The following is an 18893-nucleotide window of genomic DNA, read 5'->3' as shown; positions in this document are numbered from 1 at the left end:
CCAGCATGGTGGGGTAGTTCTACAGACAGTGTCTTTCAATGCACTCCACAAAAAGTAGTCACAAGGAATCAGGCTGGGTGAATAGGGAGCCAATTCGTGCCTGAATCAGTAAATTTTGGATAGTCCAACACAGTGACTATTCCTGATGTATTCATCAAGAAATCAAAACATCTATTCGGTGTGATGTGGTCGGACCCTATGCTGCAAGGACCACTTAGTGTCTGGTCGATCCTCCAACTCTTAGCCAGTCACTACTTACTGAATTTCACATGGACAAAGGGCCAAATAAACCTCTGCTGTACACTGAAAGCCTGTGAACCAGATGCAGCCAACGTAAAAGACTCCATTGTTGTGAGAATCTGGCTTTCAAAGTCGGCTGTTTGTCTCACAACAGGCATGAGTTTGACCTGGTGACTTTGCATTTTGAACTGCAACATGTAGATTGTTTCTCAATATTGTAGGTATGCTGAAACACTTCATATCACTCTCTTCTGTAACTATTTGCGTGTATTTTCTCGTATATTGCCAAACAAGCTCAGAAACTGTGGAAGATAATTTCAGGAGTAACCACAGTTGGACATTGGCCAACATTTGCCACCAAATTTTCAGCCACACTAACTGTCTACTCGAATTTGGTGAAGAACTTGTGAATGGTTTTCACACTGGGTCCTTTTGGAACATTAAATCATGTCTGAAACCTGTGCCTTGTTGTAGCAGCACTGTCAAACACTGCAATATTCCGGTACCAGTAACACATGTTGTTCAATGGAATACATGATTTCCACCTTTACTTTCTACGTGGTTAACCTCCTTTCTCCAGTGGAATTCATCACTCTGGGCCTCTGAGTACTATTTACAGACACTATGTATTGTAACTGTAGCTACTACTTTAACATTCCTGTGTAAAATTCTTACAGCTTTCATAGTAAACATTCCATTGTTTCGTTCTTCTATTGATCTTCCTTTTTATATAATTTAATTTTAAAACCAAGGAGTCCTTTGGTAGACACCCTGAATATTAACTTGTAATTTTGTGCTCAATATGGACATATTCTATATATGTATTGTATACTGCAAAATAATACAATGGGTATTTGGAAAATAAGTTCCAATTGACCACAAAATGGAAACCACTATGAAAATAAAAAAAATGTTTTATCTGTGACAGTTAGCTACAACTTCCAGCTATTTATCTACACAGTCACTGCTCTGACTTAGACATTTGTTGTAGTGTTGTAACAGCTTTCCAATACCCCTGTGATAGAAGACAGCTGCCAGTGCTTTCTGCCAATTCTCTACACTGGTCTACAGCTCACTGCCTGTGCCAAAATGTTGTCTTCATAGTCAGCAGTTCATGTGAACAGAGATGAAACTCAGAGGAAGCCAATTATGGGCTGTATTGTGGGTGATTAAACAATTTCTATCAAAAATGCTGCAGGAGCATCTTCATTGTGCCTGCAGACTGCTGCTAGTTAAGTTATGTGGGGTGCATAGCTTCAGGCAAAATTTCTCCTGAGGTCCTCATACTTGGTGGGAGACACTATATTCTAGGCATCTTGACATGCTCACTGGGCACTCAGAACTCAAAAGAGCAACATGATACAATCAATAGACGTACTACAGACACTGGCCAACATCTGTGCAAAGTTTCATTGGATTTTCACTGTGGTTTCTGTAATGACAGAATGAGAACAGTGGAGGCAAGTCCTACACTAGGGAGACAAAAGCATGCCAATGAAAAAGGTGGAAAGGTGGAAGGCACAAAGGATAATGCACCTACGGTTGTTAGCCATCGGATTGCACAGGTCGAAATGCGGATGTGAGACTGAAGTATTTTCAGTCCCAAGGAATTACAGCATCAGATGGAGATTCATTCTGTATTTGAAGGTGAGAGAATACTAATTATCTTGCATGGCATTTAGTAACTGGGAAAAGAGTGATGTGTGAGCTACATAAATGCTGAGGTATGTATGTATAATACTCATAAATGCAGTAATTCCTTCTGTTACCTACAGCCAAAGCACTATTTTAATTAGATTTGTGCAAATGCACTGACAAATATTTATTATGCATTGTTCATGAATACACTGGTACAATGTAACTGATGTGTGTACCCAATCAGTCACTGATTCAGTTTGTGTCTGTTTGAAAGGATCCTGGTCTGAATCCTAAAATCTACCTTAGTCCTATAACTATAATGAAAGAAAGGCAATTTATTCTAAAAATGATTTTCACAGATCAATAATGTTAGTTGAATTTCTTGAGAAATGATTTACAGACTGAAGGGAAAAAATAGTGTGTTCAAATGGGTTATTGCACAACATTGAAGTAAAATTTCAGGCTTATTAAAAATTTCTATTAATCTGAAAATAGCTTGCATCTGACAGTATTATTCAACAAGTTTAAGATAAATATTTAAATTTTGTTTAGCACTCCATTATTTTCTGCGCAACAAGAGCATATTCATCCATGTGCACTTGTGCTAATAGAGTATCTATGCAAAGAAAGTAGGTCTGCAAGTTTACTTCCACAGTAACTTCAGATGTTGATTTACTCACAACTATCCAGACAATTTTTGTAATCATTAGTGTGATGAAGTAATTATTAGTATCTCACAGTAAAGAGCAAAATTAATATTGTAGTGATGAGTTGATTCCACTAAACAGTTTCCTCACAAAACTTTGGTGAAGAAATTTAATTTATTGAAAAAGTTCATGCCTTTTTATAATGCCATGATTTGATTTTGTTAGTACACTACTCAGTGATGTAATCACCATCTGTGTCTGCTATCATTCAGTTAGGAGTTCTATGCCTCTCTTGTACAACTGTTGTTATTTAATGTTGATGAAATCTGATAACCAGATGCTACAAGAAGTTTCATCATGAAACACTTGTCCCTGAATGTTATTAAAGAGAGGCCTGAAAAAATATAATCATAAGTGGGGTTCAATCTGGTGATTATAGAGAGTGAGGAAACGGCTCCCAACCAAGTTCAGCAATCATACATGACATGATTCCACCAGTATATGGTTGTGCATATCATGAATTAACAACATAGATTTACCAGATCTTTAATTTTCAGTAGCAAAAGGAAGTCATCTTAGCTGTTTGTTATATGCAGCAGCTTTTACAATTACATTTCATGTTAGCAGTTCATGGTGAAGAATGTTGGTTTGGTTCCATCAAATGTACAATAGTTTTTGAGGGTGTGCATAATCCTGCATATGGGGTCTTTCTTTTTTCAGTAGGTGGAGCCATTCTTTCCTGTTCTTTAAATTCACATACAGGCACCATTTCTAGTCAACTGGAGCAAAGTTCCCAAGGAATGGCTTGTGCCAATTACATAAAAGACCAGCAAGGAAAAACATATCATTATTTATGGATTTTCGTTGGTGTCACTTAACACATGTGGTTTCCATATACCCAAGTTTTGTATCTTACCAATGAATGCAAAAGGCTCACAATGATTGTGTTATCACATTCCGTAATTTGTGATAGTCTGCAAATTGTTTGGTGAGCATTGCTGTAAAACAACAGATTTGGGAGATTTTTATCAAAATGAGGTGGTTTTCTGGAATGCAGTTCATCACACAAGTTGAGTTTTTCTTTTCAGAAATGAGAGAGTTCCCACCAAAAGCTTCACCCCTACAGGCCACAAATTATTCTTAAGGCTCCAGCAGCACTAGATCTTAGATTAAATTCTAAGGGTAAAATGTGTTGGAATTTTTCATTTTTATCTACTTGACATTCCATACTGATTAACCCCAAAAAAGATGAAAAATGAGCTGTTAACAACATACAAGCTCCTGTTCATAACAGCCAAACTCCTAAATGAAGAAAAACAACTGAATAACAAAGAATGAAACTTTGACAATGTGGTGGTGTCAGGCCAATAAGTAATAGTAAGGACTTACACAAAGACTCAATATTTACTAAAATTTTGAGTTTAATGATTACAATTGTCTTGTATACTAAAATATATGTCTAATTTGGACCAGCAAACATTCTATTACCTTACAATAATTAGTACTAATTCCTTTGCATGACTCAACAAAAAAAACTATGAAACTAAACATTTTTCTGTGAAGTAATTATGATGTGTTTCGGAAATGAGTAAATAAATACTCATCTGATTGCCTAAGCAAAAGATTGGTAATACTATCACCATCAAATTTTAGTTAAAGAGGAACACAAGAGAGTGAATGTTACAAATGAGGTCAGGGTGGGGAGTTGGAGGAGAGATGGCTGAGGGCTAGGAGTGAGAGGAGTCAAGTGTAAAAGATAGGAGTGTGGCACTGGTGAACTTGGCCCTGGCACATGATGGGGTAATTACATGTGACACACACTGATGTGGAGGAGTAGACTGGGAGAGGAAGACATTAGAGAGTAAGAGGGAGGCTCTGTACAGGAGAGGGAGCAGAGTGAGTGAACGGGAAAGGGAAAGGGCTACAGATCAGTTTGCAATAAGGGCTAATGGAGACTGAGGTCAGGAGGACTGAGATCAGCACATGTTGCACTTACCAGTCTACAAAAAGTTCACATAACCTTTACCTGAATTAAGTTTCTCAGATACATTGTCTTGTGACCCAGTGGATCTGTAGAAAAGCCATCAGCAAACGAAAGGAGACCATGGGGAAAATTGTGTTGTGACAGCCATGAGACCACTTTCTGCTGCTGCATGTCTGGTCTGCCTGTTATGTACACTATCAAATAACCCAGTTCTTGCCAGTGCCTGCCAAACAGAAATCTAAAGTTATAATAGTACAATTCAACATTTTGAATGTTAGAAATGGACTATAATTTTAACAATGCACATGTGTTAATAGTTGTATTGTATTGTATCTTAACCGGGGGCCTAGAAACGATGGAGGGGCTCTGTCCCCATCACAGCTGCAGTGGTCCACAACCCCATGACGACTACCGCAGTCCACTTCACCCTTTCGTCGCCCCACACTGAACGATTCTATCAGTGTCATGAGAGAAAGAAACCAAATTCCACATGCCATCATAATACTAAATATTGAAGCTTCAAATAACACTACTAGATTTGCAACAATTTCAATCCACATCTTCACATCATCATCATCATCATGCACCAAATGTTTCTAGCTCCAGTACCTATGAGTCAGCTTCTGCCCTATGCACCCGCAACCCCTCCATCGCACATTCCTAGCCTGCAAACCTGCTGCCTCCCTCCGAGCCACTAGCTACCCTTCCCTGCCCCTCCTCCAGCTTCCCATCTCTTTCTCCTTATACCCACCATAAGCAAAAGGCACCACCATCCCATCCCAGTCCACCTGCTGAACTGCATCTTGGTTTTGTATGTCCAGCTGGCGTAATGTTGGCACACAGGTTTGTTTGTTTGTGTGTGTGTGTATGCATTTTTTTGTTATATGTTGCTGGCATCTCTAATTCTGAGGTGAAATCCATGAAGAGCAAACATATAGTGGTTCCACTTTGGCTAATTTCTACTATCTGTAATGTATTACGAATACACCTTGATATTTAAGCCCTCAGTATACAGATGACACACACATTTTCCATGTGTGTTATCTTTCAAGGAACACCTATTTATAACCTATTTAATTCAAGTTAGCAATTTTTTCCACTTTACAGTAAGCATGAAAGTAATAATTAAAGGAATTCACTCAGTACTCGAGAGAAAATGGAATGATGAAAATTTTTACATATCTCTCTCTCTCTCTCTCTCTCTCATATATATATATATCACACACACACACACACACACACACACACACACACACACAGTGGCAAAAGTACATTGAATACCAATATTAAATTACAACAAAGTTCTTCTGTACCTCACAACATCTACGGCACCTGCTCTGACTTTTGGATCACGACCAGTCACAGACATACTTGCAGTGAAGGAACCATCTATACTGAAGACAACGAACTCTGTTTTAGGTGGAACAACAGCCATGTAGAAGTCCACTGATGTGTGATCACCTCTGAAACAGTTATAAGCACCTGTAAATATTGCAGCATGAATACAGAAGTGATATAACAACAATTAAACTAAAATATTCAAAGGTACAACCACCTAATGCACATTTTACTCTGCAGTAGAGTACGAACAGTTTTGAAACTTACTAGAAGATTAAAACCATGTGCTGAATTGCAACTCACACCCTGAATCCTTTGTAGGTCCAAGTCTGGCACGCAGTTCTAACCTGTCAGAATGTTTCACACAATGACTTTTTCTTCAGTTACTTTCTTCAGAATCTCAAGCTAGATTCTGCATGCAGCATATCATTTGAAGCTGGCGGGTATAAAAATCAGTCTTTTCCACAGGTAACATTGTCGTTACACCAGCTTCTTTAGCAACTTTTTCTCTTGCTGCTTTTTTGTGTTTCTATCAAGAAAGTCATTAAATAAACAGCTAAAGAAATGGAGTGTCAAAGAAAAAGCTCTTTTTACCTATATCTGGCTTTTTCCATGAAAGTTTACTAATATCTAACTGAAGTTAGCCTGTAGCTAATTTATCTTATTATATCAGCATGTTTAAAAAATATGTTCACATCTTTGCAGGAAGAATTACAAGGAATTGAAGGTAAGCATCTAAAGAAGTTTTGAAAAACAGATATTATGTCACAAAGAAGCACAGTCCATGATCAATAGTTATTATAAAATAATTATGACGAGTCTTGAATACAGGCATTCAGTAACTGAGCAGTTGCTGCTGCTATAGCTATCTTCAGATCTTATCTTGACATAGGATGTCTCTGGTTCAAACCTTCACGCATTACTATTATAATTAAATATTTCAAGTGTGAAGATGCTTACAGTAACTGAAATTTGTCTCTAATTGCTTGCTTGTCATCAAGGCTGTTAAGCAACTTTTATCTAGAGAAAAGCAAAAAATTCCAGCTTTCTGCAACACGCAAGAATGAATGAAACAGATAATGTGTGGTAGGATGTTATGCCTTTAAAATAAGGATTATTCAAAGATATCAGGAAAAAAGAGTAATTATAATGTATATTAGTACAACTTCCAATAATATAATGAAAGCATTCACAGCCAATGTTTCCCTCTGTTAAGACTCTCGGACCAAGAGCTGTAGTTGATGCATAGAAACTATTCACAGAAGAGAGCTTCAATGAAAAAACTGGTGGTTAGGGCAAATAAAATATGATAGGCAGGCTACTTGCAAAAAGGAGCTGAATTACTTATAGCCTACTTTTAAGGAAAATGGTTACTCTAATGAGGAGGTGGAATGAGTACTGCAGCCAAAAAGAAAGATTTCCAGGACTAATAAACAACAACAACAGTTGCCCATGAGGAAAGTTTGCTTCCCCTTTACAAACAAGATTAATGACAGTTTTGGATAAGTCAGCTGTAGTGAGTTGCATACAGGTGCAGAAATGACCAAATTTCATGAAACTAAGTTTTAGCCATGACGATGCATTAAAATGTGCAGAATAACAGAAAGGAAGAGATATTTGAAAAATAAAATACAGGCGTAACAATTGCACATACCTGAAGATGGGGACACGACATTAGAGAATAATGTTATTTATCGAACACTTGTTTCAGCTTGAAAGTTTTAACAGAAGTCTAACTAATCAACCTACCAACCAATCAGTCAACCTACCAACTTATCCTCTTTCACATACTGAACAGGTTTCAAGTGAAGTGGAAAGAAATGAATGGGTTTTTAATGTAAGTATGTGGCTGGTCCTCCAAAAGTTAATGCACAGTAGTTAACCAAGGAAAATATGTGTGTGTTTTGTACTTACTTTACAAATACAATGTATCTTATCAAATGCCACCAAAATTTTATTGCAGGTCAAATTTTTTAAACAATAATCACTGCTTAGACACTTTAAATTTTGTCATATAAATTCAATAAGTTAAATCTGACAACCTCTCAAGTAGGTAAGAGTAACTCACAAGCCTAAAAACTACTACATGTTTATGTGGTCAAATGGCTGCTGCAAGAGTTTCAATAGTCTGTTATCATAATAAAGAAATGCACTGGTACATTTGAAGTAGTATGACTGCTGGGAATTTGTTATTCATTTCAGTACACTCCATGAAATTGCAGCAGGAATCAGCTTCCACACTGTGCAGTTCCAGTTAAGTAGTATTTACATTTTGTTATATTTTTGTGGCATTTGTTGTGTTAAATACTCTCTGTGATCATAGTTCGATCATAACAACATTCCAGTGATACAGTGTGGACCTCAACATGAATGTGAATATACAGAAAGAGATTGAATTATCACTGAAAATGAATTATTTTCATACAATGACTGACATAGCAAACCAGTTTCCATTAGATGGCAGCTCCCAGCAAGGTATTCCAGCTTAAACACATCGTTAAAAAGAAATAAAAATTAGCAATATGGTGTAAGCAGGATGAACATGGTCACACATTTTGAGGAAGGTGGTGTCTTACAGGGCCTTCAAGTTTTGTAACCATTAATTGTTTGATGTGTCATGTTCAGAGAGATTTGAAGTTCTTCAGCATCTTTCATATTCTGTTCTTACTTTATATCACTTTTTAAACATAGCATCCTCGGTGAAGTACCTCCACTGTTATCTGTCACGCATTTTTTTCCACTTCATACTTTTCCTGATTTAGAATTAGTTCACAAAAAGGCCCGCTTAGTTCTAAATGTTCAAAATTTATCTGCAACTATTTTATGCTGCTATTGGCACCGTCCAATTTGATGCTTATTCTGTGGTTAACACTCCGAACTCTTATCTACATGGACAAAGTATTATTTACAAAGTCAAAAAGTGCTGGAAAAATCAAAAAAATAAAGGAAAGTGTGAAAAATTTTCAATTAATAAATATGGTAGAGGAAATCTGTGATTACCACAATCACCATAAGCACTAAGAACTATTATTATTGCTATAACCACAAAATTACAGAGTATGAAAACATTAAACAAACCTAACAACCATTTTTACTGGGTACATTCCATAGCCAAGGGCTTTGTCATCAGGAATGGTGTATGTCACCCGTCCAGTCTTGTCAGTAACTTCTGTAGCTATCAATGTCCACTCTCCAGCACGCACATCTTTCATTATATGAATGTCCACCTTCTCCCCTTAAAAGGAAAACTTGTGTGAATAATTATTATAAACAAGTAAATAAAGCTATAAACAAACAGAGGGTGCTAAGAAGTAGTTTCTCACATGACTGGTACTCCCAGTCAAGCCATTTTGAAAAGTAAACATGATAATTTGAAACACAGAATGTAAACCAGAAGCAGTAAATATACAACTAAGGAAATAAAATGAATAAGATTTTTTTCCATTGCATTATTTAGTTCAGATTCCATATATCTTAGTAGATGAGTCTTTGGGATGTGAAAAATATCAAATGTATGCATTTTATAGTGTGATATAAAAATGATGTGGATATGAAATATTAGCAACAGATTTAAGAGGGTGAGTCAATAGATAAGCCACAAATGTCAAAATATTGCACACAGTTATAAATTTCCTGTTGGTCTATTTGTAGGAGGAAACAGCATGTCAGCCGGAAGAGATTCAGTATACATTACTCTGCAGTCAATAGTTAGTGAACTGCAGCCAGTGTAAGATGGTAGGTTTGCCACAGGAAAGTACTTGACTAAAACAGCCTGCAGTTGTGCTTTTGTTTTGGGCTAAGGGACTGTCCATAAATGTGGATATCTTTTTCAAAGTGGATACAGAAATAGCCAAAAAGATTGGAAATAATTGTAAACAATGAGATGTTGTTCACTCTATGGAGTTTCCCAGTAATGCCACATTATAATGTGGGGAATGATCCATAAAGATTGTCAAATAACAATCTATGACAAGTTGTACATCCTACGTTGCATGTGCAGAATTGTGCACAACGTTAATAGCAAGTGGCTGAATTTTTGCAAAGTTTGTAGACAGAGTCCTCTGCAGGTTGAGAGTAGGGAAGAAATGGAACAAAGCCAGCATATACATACAGTACCTATTTCTTTGTGGTAAAGGTAACTTCCTAATATGGATCATTGGGGCATCAAGATTGCCATCCTGAGTTAAAGCTGTCTTCCAGTTGCTGAAATTTCAACCTCAGAATGAGCCTTAATACCACACTCTACTGTACCACTCTGCAGGAACTACAAAAGGCCATTTGCTGCAAATGTCCTGGACTCAATGCAGTGGGCACTATTCGTCTGGATAGAATTCTCATCCTCACACAACAAGACAAATTATTGCAAAAATTTCACTAGGAATGTATGGTATGTCCACTGAATGATCCAGACTTAGCTTCCAATGATTTTCATCTGATTGGGCCCCTTAAAAACCAGCTGGGAAGGCAGCAAAATGAAGGCGATAAGGCTGTGGCTCAAGTAATCACTTGTTGGCTGAGACAGGAGCCATAACAGTTCTTAGATGCAGGTTTTAAGGTCTTATTGAATGTGGGGTAAGTGTTAAATTTACAGGGGGGAACTTTTGAAAAAGTAAAGAAAATTCCGATTTTCCGGGCGGGCAGGAATGCCTGGTCCCCGGCACGAATCCGCCTGGCGGACTTGTGTCGAGGTCCGGTGAGCCGGCCAGTTTGTGGATGGTTTTTAGGCAGTTTTCCATCTGCCACGGCGAATGTGGGCTGGTTCCCCTTATTCCGCCTCAGCTACACTATGTCGTTGATTGCTGCACAAACAAGTTCTCCACGTATGCGTAAGCCACAATTACTCTACCACGCAAACATAGGGGTCACACTCGTCTGGTGTGAGACGTTCCCTGTGGGGGCCCATTGGGTGCCGAACCGCACAATAACCCTGGGTTCGGTGTGGGGCAGCACAGGGGCAATGCGGACAGCGGTAGCCGTTGTGGGGTTGTGGACCACTGCGGGTGCAGTGGGGACAGAGCCTCTCCGTCGTTTCTAGGCCCCTGGTTAACATACAATGCAATACAATACAAAAGTAAATTCCAGCTTGATACCCTCAGCACTGATCTCATTACCCATATTGTGACTTATTTATTGACTCAGCCATGGACTAATATGAATGAGATTACAAAGAAATGTGTTTGTTTTTAAGAACTCCTGTACAGGTACTTTTCCATGGTAAAGGACAAGTTGGCCAAAATAAATGTCTGTAATTCACTCAAGCTTTGTCACATGTGAACAACAAGAAAATTTCTTCATCTGACACAGATACTGCAGCAATAGTAAGGAAATTCTTCTGCTGGTACCTCCTGAGCATAAATGTCAATGAAAAGCCAGTTTCATCTGGGGAATAGTTACATTTGGTTATGCTTAGTTTAAAAGAAATTTACTTGAAGAAACAGATCATGTACCAATATTTTCACATATTACTTTGTTGTGGTGATGTTTGTATAATGCAGTTCAAGCAACACATACAAACTTCATGTTGGACAAACAGTGAAGCGAATGCTCACTATACTCAGGTACTTAATACCATTTTTGTTTTTGAGCAGGGCTCATATCGTTTCCATCTGTTTATCTCCCTTGCGTGCAATTGCTTCACCAGGCCATTATGAAAGGTTTGACTGAAATACGTAAACTCTGAGGATTAAGCTTTCACTCCATAATACCTAAAATGAAATAAATATGATAGTGGACTTTAGTACATAAAAAATGTATCTTCTACTGTCTCTGCATGCTAGGTGAAACCATTACGAAGAGGGGAGAAAATATGAAACATGTAACATAAAAAATTAATTTTTGTCGGATTCTTTTAAATGGACAGTTCTCAAAAGGCGAAACAATAATTGATGAGTACAATGCAAATCTTCTGGCTGAAACAGATGAAAAAAATTTGTGAACAGTCTCTTTAAGGAAATTATTATTCCTCAGGACAGTGTCAATGTCAATGAGAGGACTGAGATCTTTGAAGAACAAACTGCTGCACATTCTATGGTTAGTCAGAGTTTTAATTATCAGCACAAAAAATAAACTTATATAATTATTTGTTTGATCGCTGGTACATTCTGCAGTCCTCGTACACAGTGAGATAAGTCATGCCACAGTACAGTAAATGCAGCTAGAGGATGCAATAATAGTACAGCCCATATCCACTTCCTCAATGGATTGTGCCATTTGTTTTGGCTGCCCTAGTCGCATGGGGATGTCAGTGTGTAATTGGACTGCTGATCCATACCTACAAAATTTTGTAACTTTAATTTTTTAGGAGATAATTAAAATTTTATGAGTATCCCCTGTATACTTGATTCACATCAAGAGATCCATCTATTCCAACATCTAAAAAAATTTGTAGTTGAAAAATGTTTCCAAGCCCAATGAAATGGTAATACGGCTACAGAGTGTTATTTTGAAAATGCTCCAGGATACCAGTCAAGGATGGAATATATTCAACAGAAAAGTAAAGTAAATTGAAGTAAAAGCAAAAAAGAAAATGATCAAGAAGGGGGCAATGTTTTAAGAAAAATGAGTGCATTTTTAATCTAATCATCACAGTGATTCTATTTCAGACCAACAAATTTTTTCCTTGCCCTGAAATATTACACTTTCTGTATAGTTCTGACAGAATGTAAATAATTTAGGGGTGAAGATAAGAACTGACACAATAGCAGAAGCATTGCATCATCAACAAGCACACTAAAGAAAGAATCAAAACATTGCTAGTTTTCAGACAAATCTTGTTACAACGATTCTTCTTTTACAAACAGAAATAGATGATTATGAAGGGTTCTCTGCTTACATACACCTCCCTCATCCCCAAAGGTTATTTATCATCACAACTGTCACCAATCAGTCTAGCAACCCCTATCACTGCGGGTTCAACATTAACATCAGTCAGTTTTAATTATTTTTACATATTACTCACTTCTCAGGTACAACACCCCTTCTAATAATATTAGTGGTGTCTTACCCTCAGAGCATTTTTTTTCTAGATAGTGAACCACGTGTGTCGAAAGTTTGGTTCAAATTTCTCCATGCTAACTTATTAACTCCTTCCTTTCCTTACCCCATCTTCACCCACAGGAGTGCTGAGGTATCCTATAGTCCCACAGTAGACATTTTTGTTTTGTCTAGAAAATTCTGAGAACAATGAGATGCACTTGCATAAAGGGCAGTCAAATGAAAACAAGATAGAAAAAAGTAAATTAACTATTTAGTATTTCAAAAGTAAATGGCATAACTGTTTATACATTTATTGCAATGTGAGACAACACAGTCAATGCCTTAAAGAAAAAAATGTCTGCCATAATCTATGGAACATGACTGAACCCATGCATGTCACCTCTTCACCTGAAGCAAATCAACAGCCATGAATGTCTTTCTTCAGGGCTTCAAAAGTGTGGAAATCACATGGGGAGAGCAATCAGGTCCATATGGAGGATGTGTAAAGAATTTCCCAGCAAAACTTCTGCAGTGTAGTTAAAACAACCTTGGCAACATGTAGATGGGCGTTATCCTGCAACAGAATTATGCTGTCCATCAACTTTCCTGAGCATTTGGATTTGATAGCATTTCAATTTTTGCAAAGTGTCTACAGACTGCTGTGCATCAACTGTAGCACTGTGTTCTAGAAATTCAGTGAGCAATGGGCCCTTGCAGTCAAAGAACAAGGTCATCATGACTTTCCCAAAGCTGGCTGCACTGATTTGGATCTTTTTGGTGGAGGTGAATCCATGTGCTTCCATTGTTGGCTCTGACACTTATTCTTCAACTCAAAATGATGACACTGTGTTTCATTTCCTGTGACAATAAGAAATTGATGCAGCTTCTGCTGCTCCATCTGGCTGTGGGAAACCCACTGCGTTCAGTTTTCCAGAACTTCAGATGCTATGTCATGATGGTGTGTGCCAAACCATGACTGATGCCCAAATAAGCCAAATGTCTTCACTGTCTGCTGTCGGTCATTTCTGATGGCAGTATCCACCATGGCAACAGTAGAAGGGGTAATGACATCATGAGCCTGTCCTGGTTGACTGCTGTCTTTCAATGACACCGACCTTCTTGAAGTCGTTTATTCCATGCAAACACATGCACACATTACCTACTGTGTTTGCCACACACAGCACACATATGGGCATGAATTTCACTTCCTCACATTCCTCCCACTGGTATGCTCACACTGTTCCTTCCTTTTTCAAATACAGAAGTATCCTCTACGCAAACCTAACTATGTTATCAACATCTGAACAATGCTCGTTATATGGTCTGTCTAATTTTCATCTGACTGCCCCTTAGAGTTGTATGCTATTGCTCTACTTTCTTTCTTCTGAAGTGGGGTGACTACAGCATATTAAAGTTGCCTGGCAAACTATTACTCTGAAGAGTTTAATTGCAAAACTGAATTACTGTATTACGAAGCTTGTGCAAACAATTTTTGTTTATTTTACTACTGATTACGTCATGAAAGCTAGAATGTTTTTCAAAGGACAGTTGACAACATTACAAACTTCCCCTAGAGATCTAGTATGTAGCTGGATTTTATTACAATTTTTTTTGGAATGCTTTTCTTGGAAATGGTAGGGCCTTCCTTCAAGGATCATCTTAAAACGTAAATTATGTGCTACTGATAGAACACTATAGCAAATATCTGACATTTGTGGGCTTCTATGAGCAACCAATTGTCTCATTTCCTCAATTTCCTTTTTGTTGCAAACAGTTGTTACCATGTTCTGATGCCTTTGCTAAGAACTTAATAGCACCAATTTTTAATGTCATAATGGTCTGTAATCTTTTCCTCTACTTCAAATGTAATTTTTTCATATTTTAGCATGATATAGTAATGCCATTTTGAAATTTAGGATTAGTTAGTTTATTGAAATAGGACAATTGTTCCTTCCATTTTTTTCCATTATGCTTTACTATTTCTTGTAATTTGTGTCAAGCATAATGTTCTGATGCCTCTGATGTTCACATGTAGTTGAGCAACATGGTCTGAAAGATTATTTACTACAGTATTTACACTAATGTGTGGATGTGTGTTTAAAAATGTTATCAACTACAGGGCTATTTGCTTCAGTAGTTGAAGGTGCAAAATGTACCACTGATTTATATTTTACAAAACAGCTTAGGGTTTGATAGGGCTGCAAAACAGCTATATTGCAGAAATTTAAATTGGAGTCACTATTCAATTTTTGCATCATGCACTATGTAATTTTCTTCATGTATACCTTGTCTTGTTGCACATATCTGAAGTTTCTATTTCACAATGGGATCTATGAATATACAACATTGTAGTGACTGTGACTGCATTGTGTGTGTTCTAGCATTAGCTTGACATAAGACAGCTTCACTGAATATGAAATTTCTACATAGAAATCCCTGCTTTGGTAGTTTTTGTCATACTAGTACAAAATCCTAACTATAAATATCTTATGCAAGCACTGCCAGAAATGTGTTTTCTCTGGCTCCACTTATTATCATCATATTTACCTGCTAAGGTGATCATGTCCAATGGTCCATACATGAAGCGGGCTGTCAAAATTTGAGGTGCACCCTCTTTTACTATTACATCATTTGCTCGATGATTTGCAGCAACATTCTGTTCAGGGAATAAAGCATAAAACAGCTGTTAAAACCAATGCCAGAATAGGCAGTTTCTCATCAAATTTTAAAATATAAATTATACTGAAAATAAAAGAACCAACACACTTTCTTCTCCTTTTTACAGCAACATTTGCATGAAATCATCAAACCAATGCCTTCTGCAAACATTAGACATGATAATAATACATAATTATACTGGGAAAACACATTATGCAATTTATATCGCCTTTATACACTCCCGGAAATGGAAAAAAGAACACATTGACACCGGTGTGTCAGACCCACCATACTTGCTCCGGACACTGCGAGAGTGCTGTACAAGCAATGATCACACGCACGGCACAGCGGACACACCAGGAACCGCGGTGTTGGCCGTCGAATGGCGCTAGCTGCGCAGCATTTGTGCACCGCCGCCGTCAGTGTCAGCCAGTTTGCCGTGGCATACGGAGCTCCATCGCAGTCTTTAACACTGGTAGCATGCCGCGACAGCGTGGACGTGAACCGTACGTGCAGTTGACGGACTTTGAGCGAGGGCGTATAGTGGGCATGCGGGAGGCCGGGTGGACGTACCGCCGAATTGCTCAACACGTGGGGCGTGAGGTCTCCACTGTACATCGATGTCGCCAGTGGTCGGCGGAAGGTGCACGTGCCCGTTGACCTGGGACCGGACCGCAGCGACGCACGGATGCACGCCAAGACCGTAGGATCCGACGCAGTGCCGTAGGGGACCGCACCGCCACTTCCCAGCAAATTAGGGACACTGTTGCTCCTGGGGTATCGGCGAGGACCATTCGCAACCGTCTCCATGAAGCTGGGCTACGGTCCCGGACACCGTTAGGCCGTCTTCCGCTCACGCCCCAACATCGTGCAGCCCGCCTCCAGTGGTGTCGCGACAGGCGTGAATGGAGGGACGAATGGAGACGTGTCGTCTTCACCGATGAGAGTCGCTTCTGCCTTGGTGCCAATGATGGTCGTATGCGTGTTTGGCGCTGTGCAGGTGAGCGCCACAATCAGGACTGCATACGACCGAGGCACACAGGGCCAACACCCGGCATCATGGTGTGGGGAGCGATCTCCTACACTGGCCATACACCACTGGTGATCGTCGAGGGGACACTGAATAGTGCACGGTACATCCAAACCGTCATCGAACCCATCGTTCTACCATTCCTAGACCGGCAAGGGAACTTGCTGTTCCAACGGGACAATGCACGTCCGCATGTATCCCGTGCCACCCAACGTGCTCTAGAAGGTGTAAGTCAACTACCCTGGCCAGCAAGATCTTCGGATCTGTCCCCCATTGAGCATGTTTGGGACTGGATGAAGCGTCGTCTCACGCGGTCTGCACGTCCAGCACGAACGCTGGTCCAACTGAGGCGCCAGGTGGAAATGGCATGGCAAGCCGTTCCACAGGACTACATCCAGCATCTCTACGATCGTCTCCATGGGAGAATAGCAGCCTGCATTGCTGCGAAAGGTGGATATACACTGTACTAGTGCCGACATAGTGCATGCTCTGTTGCCTGTGTCTATGTGCCTGTGGTTCTGTCAGTGTGATCATGTGATGTATCTGACCCCAGGAATGTGTCAATAAAGTTTCCCCTTCCTGGGACAATGAATTCACGGTGTTCTTATTTCAATTTCCAGGAGTGTATATTTAACAGTCTCTTCCACATGGCTTCACCTACATTTGTACTTGACGTACACTCCTGGAAATTGAAATAAGAACACCGTGAATTCATTGTCCCAGGAAGGGGAAACTTTAATGACACATTCCTGGGGTCAGATACATCACATGATCACACTGACAGAACCACAGGCACATATGGAGAGACGTCTACAGACGTTAAAGTAACCTCTGGCGTGCCACAGGGGAGTGTTATGGGACCATTGCTTTTCACAATATATATAAATGACTTAGTAGATAGTGTCGGAAGTTCCATGCGGCTTTTCGCGGATGATGCTGTAGTATACAGAGAAGTTGCTGCATTAGAAAATTGTAGCGAAATACAGGAAGATCTGCAGCGGATAGGCACTTGGTGCAGGGAGTGGCAACTGACCCTTAACATAGACAAATGTAATGTATTGCGAATACATAGAAAGAAGGATCCTTTATTGTATGATTATATGATAGCGGAACAAACACTGGTAGCAGTTACTTCTGTAAAATATTTGGGAGTATGCGTACGGAACGATTTGAAGTGGAATGATCATATAAAACTAATTGTTGGTAAGGCGGGTACCAGGTTGAGATTCATTGGGAGAGTGCTTAGAAAATGTAGTCCATCAACAAAGGAGGTGGCTTACAAAACACTCGTTCGACCTATACTTGAGTATTGCTCATCAGTGTGGGATACGTACCAGGTCGGGTTGACGGAGGAGATAGAGAAGATCCAAAGAAGAGCGGCGCGTTTCGTCACTGGGTTATTTGGTAACCGTGATAGCGTTACGGAGATGTTTAATAAACTCAAGTGGCAGACTCTGCAAGAGAGGCGCTCTGCATCGCGGTGTAGCTTGCTCGCCAGGTTTCGAGAGGGTGCGTTTCTGGATGAGGTATCGAATATATTGCTTCCCCCTACTTATACTTCCCGAGGAGATCACGAATGTAAAATTAGAGAGATTAGAGCGCGCACGGAGGCTTTCAGACAGTCGTTCTTCCCGCGAACCATACGCGACTGGAACAGGAAAGGGAGGTAATGACAGTGGCACGTAAAGTGCCCTCCGCCACACACCGTTGGGTGGCTTGCGGAGTATCAATGTAGATGTAGATGTAGACATAGACACAGGCAACAGAGCATGCACAATGTTGGCACTAGTACAGTGTATATCCACCTTTCGCAGCAATGCAGGCTGTTATTCTCCCATGGAGACGATCGTAGAGATGCTGGATGTAGTCCTGTGGAACGGCTTGCCATGCCATTTCCACCTGGCGCCTCAGTTGGACCAGCGTTCGTGTTGGACGTGCAGACCGCGTGAGACGACGCTTCATCCAGTCCCAAACATGCTCAATGGGGGACAGATCCGGAGATCTTGCTGGCCAGGGTAGTTGACTTACACCTTCTAGAGCACGTTGGGTGGCACGGGATACATGCGGACGTGCATTGTCCTGTTGGAACAGCAAGTTCCCTTGCCGGTCTAGGAATGGTAGAACGATGGGTTTGATGACGGTTTGGATGTACCGTGCACTATTCAGTGTCCCCTCGATGATCACCAGTGGTGTACGGCTAATGTAGGAGATCGCTCCTCACACCATGACGCCGGGTGTTGGCCCTGTGTGCCTCGGTTGTATGCAGTCCTGATTATGGCGCTCACCTGCACGGCGCCAAACACGCATACGACCATCATTGGCACCAAGGCAGAAGCGACTCTCATCGGTGAAGACGACACGTCTCCATTCGTCCCTCCATTCA

At 39.8% G+C, this 18893-nt stretch overlaps 1 protein-coding gene across 1 annotated transcript in view; it reads right to left on the bottom strand.

Annotated features, from left to right (window-relative positions):
- The window catches only part of LOC126475444 (protein retinal degeneration B), a 600634-nt gene that overhangs the window by 14876 nt on the left and 566865 nt on the right, over positions 1 to 18893 (bottom strand). Inside the window, exons 21-24 of the mRNA XM_050103311.1 lie at positions 15370 to 15478; positions 8926 to 9082; positions 5823 to 5972; positions 4552 to 4732 (exon numbers count right to left, since the gene is read on the bottom strand). Coding sequence (XP_049959268.1) covers positions 4552 to 4732; positions 5823 to 5972; positions 8926 to 9082; positions 15370 to 15478 — 597 coding nt within the window. The remainder of the gene's footprint in view (positions 1 to 4551; positions 4733 to 5822; positions 5973 to 8925; positions 9083 to 15369; positions 15479 to 18893) is intronic.

Source organism: Schistocerca serialis, chromosome 1, assembly GCF_023864345.2.
Source record: "Schistocerca serialis cubense isolate TAMUIC-IGC-003099 chromosome 1, iqSchSeri2.2, whole genome shotgun sequence".
NCBI lineage: Eukaryota > Metazoa > Arthropoda > Insecta > Orthoptera > Acrididae > Schistocerca > Schistocerca serialis.
The sequence above is the reverse complement of the archived record's forward strand: the minus strand, read 5'-3'. Positions and strand labels throughout refer to the sequence as shown.